At 61.9% G+C, this 8,038-nt stretch overlaps 1 protein-coding gene across 2 annotated transcripts; it reads right to left on the reverse strand.

Annotated features, from left to right (window-relative positions):
* Positions 1 to 1,147: 1,147 nt before the first annotated feature.
* POLR2E (RNA polymerase II, I and III subunit E) lies at positions 1,148 to 7,833 on the reverse strand. Of its 2 annotated transcripts, none has more exons than XM_015122333.3 (8): positions 7,732 to 7,833; positions 6,356 to 6,530; positions 4,259 to 4,374; positions 3,425 to 3,505; positions 2,918 to 2,976; positions 2,749 to 2,827; positions 2,340 to 2,419; positions 1,148 to 1,630 (listed from the first exon to the last, which is right to left on the reverse strand). In XM_015122333.3, exons 1-7 carry the CDS (start codon positions 7,786 to 7,788, stop codon positions 2,354 to 2,356), a joined length of 633 nt encoding a protein of 210 aa, XP_014977819.1. In that variant the 5' UTR covers positions 7,789 to 7,833; the 3' UTR covers positions 1,148 to 1,630; positions 2,340 to 2,353. The 2 variants fall into 2 exon arrangements, with proteins under 2 accessions (XP_014977819.1, XP_014977818.1); XM_015122332.3 differs by having other exon boundaries at positions 1,148 to 1,673.
* Positions 7,834 to 8,038: the final 205 nt, after the last annotated feature.

Here is an 8,038-nt window from a genome sequence, read left to right on the forward strand (position 1 = left end):
ACCCTGCGGCCCAAGCTGGAGTATGGTAGCACAATCGTAGCTCACTGCAGCCTTGACTTCCTGGCCTCAAATGATCCTCCCGCCTCAGCCTCCCAAAGTGTTGGGATTACAGGTGTGAGCCACTGTGCCCAGGTAATCTTTTAAGTTTTTTGCAGAGGGGAGGGGTTTCTCTGTGTTGCCCAGGTTGGTCTTTTAACTCCCGAGCTCAAGCGATTCTCCTATTTGAGCCTCACTGCAACCTCCACCTCCTGGGTTCAAGAGATTCTCCTGCCTCAGCTCCCAAGTAGTTGGGATTACAGGCATGAGCCACCACGCCCAGGTAATTTTTGTATTTTCAGTAGAGACAGGGTTTTGCCATGTTGGCCAGGCTGGTCTCGAACACCTGACCTCCAGTGATCTGCCCACCTCGGCCTCCAAAGTGCTGGGATTACAGGCGTGAGCCACCGCACCCGGCCTCCAGAATGTTCTCATCTTCCCAAACTATGACTGTGCACATGACACACGCTGTCCCCATCCCCGTCCCCAGCCCCGGGCACCCCCATCCTGCTTCCGGGCTCTGACGACTCTAGCGACCTCCTAGGAGTGAAATCAGTTTGTCCTTTTGTGTCTGGCTTGCTTTGGCCGAAACGATTTTGAAAAAAGCACATTTGGAGAGAAGGGGAAGCACCGTCCCTGTCACTCACACACCATCAGACTTAACCTAAAGATCCCTGCAGGGCTGCACTGCGCCATCCCCGGCCTGGGCGTCGGGAGCCCTGCAGACCACCCATCACACAAGGGTGAATTACATCCTCATAAAGCTCTTGTGAAGTAAACACAGGCGGCTGGGTTAAACTTGGGCAGGCGAGGCCTTCTGAAATCAGACAAAGGGGGAAGTAGAGCCAGATCCCAAACGTCTATACGAGGAACTGGCCACAAACCACAGCTGCACACACCAGAGAACTCCACACCCTCACGGGAAGGGAGGGAGACACGCTCACGCCTGATCCAGGAGCACAAGTGGGAGGGCGGGGTGAGGGCCTGGGGAGGCGCTGACCTCCGAAGCCAGGGCCAGAGAATGCCAGCAGGAGGGACCGCCTGCCAAGCCGACCTCGTGTGCTTGGGGAGACGCAAGGCCACCTGCTAAATACCTTTTCAGTAGGCCTGGTTTTCATATCAAGTAAATTTATTTGCTCAAAACATCTTTAACGTTTGAGAACACCCAACCTCCTCCAACAACCAAAAACTCCAGAGCTGGAATCTCACACCCTGGTGGCTCGAGGGTGTGCACAGCCGTGAATGGAGTAAGGAGCCGAGGCTGGGCGGGGGCCACCACGCTTCAGGGCCCCCGAGGAAAGGAAGACAAGGGGTAGAAGGCTGAGAGCCCGGGAGGAAGCAGTGGCTGGTGGGAGACCGGGACCCCAAACCCCCAACAGAGGGGGCCCAGCACCAACTGCCCCCAGGTGACCTCCCTCAGGGGCTTTGTCTCTTCTGAGGCTGCATCTTGCACAAATCCACAGGTGAATGGGCCGGCTGGGCCTCACCCCAGGACGGGAGAACTTGGGTGAAGGCCACCTGCCTTGGGGAGTCCAGAGAAGCAGCAGCCGTGAGAGCTGGGGGGCTGGACTCTGGCAGGGCAGGGGCGTCCGTCCTGCAGGGATGGGGGTCACTGTCTGTGTGTCTGCCTCTAGGGGCTGGGAAAGAAGTGGAGGGTGGTCACACGAGTGGGGCAGATCTAGTCGGCCCAGGACAGCCCAACGTCAACTACTGAGCGATAAGGAGGTGCAGGAGGCCCGGCGGGAGGAGGCCCAGGCCACAGTGCAGAGGCTGGGCGGCTCACTTGTGCCCAGCGGTCACACAGGTGTGGGCAGTGGCTCTGACCTCAAAGGAACTGTGCCAGCATCAGACCAGGCCAAGCCCCACCCCTGGGCTGAGTGTGAAGTGGGGCTGCCTGCCAGGACAGCACCTCGCCACGACCAGAGTCCAGGGGAGCTGCGAGGTTCTCACATGAGCAAAGGCTGTCCCGCTCCTGACTCAGGCCAGTCCCTCCCCAGGTGCCCACGCCGGGAAGGGGTAGCCTGAAACCGCCCCCCCTCTCCGAGCGCTGGGCTCTCCGGGCAGGTTTCTAAACCCTCTTCTGGAAAGGCCCGCCGCACACCCGCCCGTGTCTCGCTTCTAAGGTGGGTCAGTGGTGGGGGACATGCACGCCCCGCGTAGTCAGGTGGGGGCTGGAGATGTCCTGGGAGCGCCTGGTGGCCCAGCTGGGCTGGTGCTAGGACGGGTTTGCTGCTGGACGAAGCGAGAACAGCTTGGAGGGGACGACACCCCCGCCTCAATGCCTGTCCCTCTGGCCGTCTCACCTGTCAGGCGGTGGCTACTGCACCAGCCGGTAGGTGATGTACCTGCCCGCCGTCTCGCTGGGCCGGATGATCTTCACCACCTGCAGAGACAGAGAGCAGGGGCTGGGAACGCCTGAGGGGCCTCACTGCAGTCACCAGACAGCAGGCGGGCAGCCCACGGGCTGGGGATGGCCGGCAGGGGCCCAAAATGCTGACCCTGGGCTGCAGGACCCGCTCCCCGGGAACCTGGGTCACGCTCTTCTCTGGGCCTAGTAACCCTGGCTTTAAGAGGGGGTGATTGGGGGTGTGGTCTCGAGGTCCCCTCTAGGCCCTGGGTTGAGGGGCGGGGCTGTCACGGAGGAAGAGAAGCCCCTTCTCTGAGTGGTCAGCTCAAAGCAGCCCCAGGGCCCCTTCTTCCTGCAAGGCTCACCTGCCCACGCTTTATCCCAAAGTAGCGCGCCACAGGGTCCCCCGCCTGGATCCTGGGCAGCTGGTTCTCTCGGAGCTTACTGGGAAGCAGGGTCAGGAAAATGCCAGACGGCGCCGTGGAGGGGGAGGGGGACGCGGAAGTCTCAAGGGACAGGGGCTGGAAAGGATACTATCGGGCCAGCAGCTCTGTCACCTCCTCCTTGGTCATGACGACGTGCTCAGGGACCAGCTGCCGAGAGAGGAAGCCACCAGGCATCACCGAGGGCTGGCCAGACCACACGGCTCCCAGGCGCCACCACAGCCCCTGTGCCTCCAGATGGACAAGAGCCCCGAACCCCCCTCCCCCGACCCCCGCACCCCGGCTGCACAGGCTTCTGAGGCAGACGGCCAGGGCACAGCCGCCTCCCGCTGGGACCCCTCCTGCCATGTCGGCAGCACTAGGCTCCCTCCACACCCCCAACAGTCCCGTTCTACAGGCTGGGGTGGGCCTGCGGATCTGCATTCCTAGGAAGCTCCCGGGTTTGGCTGCTGCAGGTCCCAGGCCACCCTTTGAGAACCCCTGTTCTCCACGCACTAACGGGAGCACCCACCCTGGGCCCCAGATCCCACATCTTCCTGGCCACCCGCAAACCCTGCATCTCTGCCGGCCCCACGCAGGCTCCACGGCGGGCGCCCACCTCGTGCTCCGTGATGTTGATGAGCAGCTCCTGCTGCAGAAACTGCTCCAGGATGTACTTGGGGGCCATGTCGACCAGGGACTGGAAGAGAGTGGCGCTCAGGCACGGCCCGGAGGGGCCCAGACAACCCCAACCCCATTTCCTGCCTCAAGCTACATAGAGCTTACTCGTGTGCCCCAACACACCCCACGTCATAAATCAGAAAACCCCACTGCCAGCCCCACCAGCCTCTCCGCTCATCAAGGGCCTCTGTCATGAGCAGTGATGAGGCCGTGGAAACTCGGACGTGTTTCCATCCGTCACACGCCTCCAGGGGCGGCCCTCAGAGCTGCAGGGTGGCCTCTTCCCCATACGGGGTGCCGCTCTGTGTGACTGCGTGAACCCCGCAGCCAGCGGGCCAGGGACTAAACTGCTCTGCTGACTGCCCATCACAGCACGGCGGCCTGGCTCAGGAGTGTCCGATACACAGGCGGGGACACGCCCCGTGCCGGGCCTCCTCTGCGTGTCCCCCTGGACACTGGCTCAGGACAAGGAACCTGCGGCTCCCGCAAGCGGCGCCAGGCCGAGGGCTGCGGCACACAGGCACTGGCGAGAGAGGCACAGCGCCCTCCGCCCTTACGCCCCTCCCGAGCGCCAGGGGAGGGCGGCAGCGCCTGGGGTGGGCCATGGACGGGGTGGGAGGGAGGTGGTCAGGGCCTGTCAGACATCCGGGCCACATCCTCCAGGGCACCCTGACGGGCCTGGCCCCAGGCACGTGAGCCGCCTGTGGGCGCTGCTCGGGGGAGGAGGCTGGGGAGGGCGAGAGGCTGGAAGGGCGGGGTGGGGGGTGCCCACCTGCTTGGCGGAGGGCGTCATGCCCTGCTGCACCACGATGAGGGCACGCGTGATGTTCTCCTCCTGCATGCGCTGGCAGTACACCTTGATGGTCTTGATGCCCACCTTGGGCTCCTCTGCAGACAGAAAATGTGCTTGCCTGCACCACCCTGGGCCCTCCCGGCCTTCGCCCACCCAGACCACAGAGCACCTGGGTTCCAGCCCCATTCCACACAGGCGCTTCTCCTGCTCAGACCTCAGCTTCCACGTTTGCAAAACGAGACCTGAGTTGCAGGATCCCAGGACAGGGGAAGAAAGGGCTGAAACCTCATTCACCTAGAGACAAGGACGGGGGCCTGACACCCCTCAGTCACCCAGAGACCAGTGAGAGGCAGAGACCTTCAACTCTGAGAGGCTCCCACCCCGGGCAGTCCTGGGGAGGGGGGGTGACTCAGCACCCACCTGTCCAACAAGCACATCTCACACCCCAGGATGCTCTCTTTAAGAAGCGTCACCTGAGGCCGGGTGCAGTGGCTCACACCTGTAACCCTAGCACTTTGGGAGGCTGAGGCAGGTGGATTGCTTGAGGTCAGGAGTTCGAAACCAGCCTGGCCAACATCGTGAAATCCCATTTCTATTAACAGTACAAAAAATTGGCCAGGCACGGTGGCTCACACCTGCAATCCCAGCACTTTGGGAGGCTGAGGCAGGCGGATCACAATGTAAAGAGATCGAGACCATCCTGGCTAACACGGTGAAACCCCGTTTCTACTAAAAATACAAAAAATTAGCTGGGCGTGGTGGCGGGCACCTGTAGTCCCAGCTACTCTGGAGACTAAGGCAGGAGAATGGTGTGAACCCGGGAGAAGGAGCGTGCAGTGAGCCAAGATTGTGCCATTGCACTCTAACCTGGGCGACAGAGCGAGATTCCGTCTCAAAAAACCAAATAAACACTACTAAAAAAAGTAAAAGTAGCCAGGTGAGATGGTGTATGCCTGTAAACCTAGCTTTTTGTGGGAGGCTGAGGTGGGAGGATTGCTTCAACCCAGGAGGTGGAGGTTGCAGTGAGCCGAGATTGCGCCACTGCACTCCAGCCTGGGTGACAGAGAGAGAGACTCAGCCTCAAAAAAAAAAGAAGACCGGGCGCAGTGGCTCACGCCTGTAATCCCAGCACTTTGGGAGGCCGAGGCAGGCAGATCACCTGAAGTCAGGAGTTTGAAAGCAGCCTGGCCAACATGGTGAAACCCCATCTCGACCAAAAATACAAAAAAAAAAAAAAATAGCCAGGTATGGTGGTGGGTGCCTGCAGTCTCAGCTACTCAGGAAGCTGAGGCAGGAGAATTTTGAACTCAGGAGGTGGAGGCTGCAGCGAGCCGAAATGGCACCACTGCACCACCTGGGTGACAGAATGAGACTTTCAAAAAAAAAAAAGCAGTAGCATCACCCGGTTGGCAGACACGCTCCGTCCACCCCACTGATTAATTCTGGGCACGCGGCTGTGTCCCTAGGCGCTGGTAGTCCCCCAACCACTGAGGGCGCTAGAGCCATCCTGGGGGGGGGCAGACAGGTGGGGAGACTTCCACGGTCCAGGTGCTGAAACCGAGGGTCCCAGGGGTCCCGGGAAAAGCGGCCTGAGCACAACCTCGAGGGATGAGTAGCGGACGCTGACAAGGCAGAGGCGGCATGGGGTGCAGAGGAATGGGCTGGGGCAGACAGGGGCCACAGCTCACAAGGAGGCTGCGCTGACCCACACGGGGCCTCCTGGGCCAGGCCAAGAAGCTGGAAGTGCACCCAACGGCCAGGATGGGGGAGCCAAGGAACACAGGTAGGGCAAAGGTCATGAGGGGCTGCGGGTGAGTAGGGAGGTCCATGGGACTCTCCTGGTTGGCAGGAAGAAAGGGGACCGATGAGAGGGAAACCAGAAAGAGGCTGCGCATGAGAGGGGTCAGAGGTCCACGGCATCGCCCACAGCAAGGAAGAGGAGGGGAAGTTTTCCTCCCAGATTGGGCAGAGGATCAAACGCTGGGCACGAGGCGGGAGGGGGTGGGTGCTAGCGGCCGGCTCCTCAGCAGGTGCTCGGGCGGCTCCACCAGAACTCCCCCGGGACCCGCTGCTCACCTGGAAAGAACACAAACATCTGGTCGGTGGGGTCATCGTTGTGGGCCACCAGCACCGTGAGGTCAGTGCGCCGCGGCCGCCCCTCACTCGGCTTGTCTCCAAATTGGGCTTTGAACTCCTCCAGTGTCTGGTCAAGCTCGTCCTGGGTCACTAGGTAGCCACGGTCGTGGCACAGCTGCAGAGAGAAAGAACCAGCTGACCCCAGGGCAGAGACAGGAAGGCGGCCAGAGCTCGTGACCCAGAAGTCAGACCTGCGGCTGCTGCAGAGGACAGAGGTGAACAGCAAACGGAATGAACACTCGCTGTGTGCCCCATGACAGCCATCCTGGCCCCCACAGCCCCACACCACAGGATGGGACCAGCGTGATCCCGAGAGGCTCGCAGAGGTGTCCAGCCTTGACCAAGACCGTCCGTCTATCCAGCCTCACAGGAACCTGGCAGGGGGCAAAGCCCTCCAAACCACTTTGCAGAGCTACCCTAAAGACAGGGACAAAGACGGGGCGTGGGGGGTCACGTCCACGACCCCAGAGCTCAGGGAGGCCGAGGCAGGAGGGCTGCTTGAGGCCAGGAGTTCAAGGATGCAGTGAGCTATGACTGCACCACTGCGCTGCAGCCTGGGCGACAGAGTGAGAGCTTGTCTCTTAAAAAAAAAAAAAAAAAAAAAAAAAAAAAAAAGACAGGGACCGAAACAAATGTGACTTCAGGCTGACAATGTTTGCGGCCCGGAGGAAGGAGAATCAGGCTGCGGGGGGCTTCGCTAAAGACAAGGGCATAGGGGGTGGGGAAGCAAGACAAAACAAAAGCTCCCAAACGGCCCCAACGGCTGAGGGAGGACCCTGAACCGCAGGCCCTCAGACCTTTGCCCAGTTTCCAAACCGGAGTCGGCCCAGTGGCCTCCATCTGTCTCAGACCCCGAGGCACGGGTTCCGGGCTCCACGTCCCCATCGAAAGCCCCAGCTCGCCTGCTGCTTCCCAACCACCAACTCCGCCAGCCTCGGATGCTGAGACGCCCTGGGGTTCAGGACGCAAGGACAAATGGCGACGCTGAATCACAGAGAGGGGCAGGGTCTGGGGGCGCCCCCCGTCCCCATTCGCACCTTCCTCCTCTCGCCGCCATGTGCGCCGCACCAGCCCAAGCCGCCCGCCCACCGCTAAGCCCCGCACCCAGACGTCTCGAAACCCCCTCCCTTCCCCGCTGCCGGCTCAGGTCGGGCCCAGCGCCTGGGATCCCCGGCGGCCTCGGGGCCTCCCGTGTCGGCCGGGCCCTCCGTCGCTGCTGCTGCGACGGGAGTACGAGGAGACGCCGAGCTCGACCTCGCCTCGGGCCCCTGCACCTGCTGCTCGCGCCCCCGCCCCCAACACCACGCGCGGCTCACCTGCATGATGGTCTTGCGGATTTTCCAGAGCCGGTACGTCTCCTCCTCGTCGTCCATCGCCGCCACTCGCACCCGTTTTGCCTGCGAGAACCCGCGCGGACTGCGCCTGCGCCGACTCCCAATCAGGCCCCCTCCACGTAACCCCGCCCCGCGATGGGCTGTCGTCGGCGAACGCCTGAATGCAGCAACTTCCGGGATCGGCAGCGCCAAGGGCAGCCCGAGCCTTGCGAGAACGGCAGTTTGCTGCGCGAGACTCTCCCTCCGTAGTTCTCGTGTGTCTTTGGCTGCACGGCCTCTTGGGAGTTGT

The sequence above is a fragment of the Macaca mulatta genome, chromosome 19 (assembly GCF_049350105.2).
Source record: "Macaca mulatta isolate MMU2019108-1 chromosome 19, T2T-MMU8v2.0, whole genome shotgun sequence".
NCBI lineage: Eukaryota > Metazoa > Chordata > Mammalia > Primates > Cercopithecidae > Macaca > Macaca mulatta.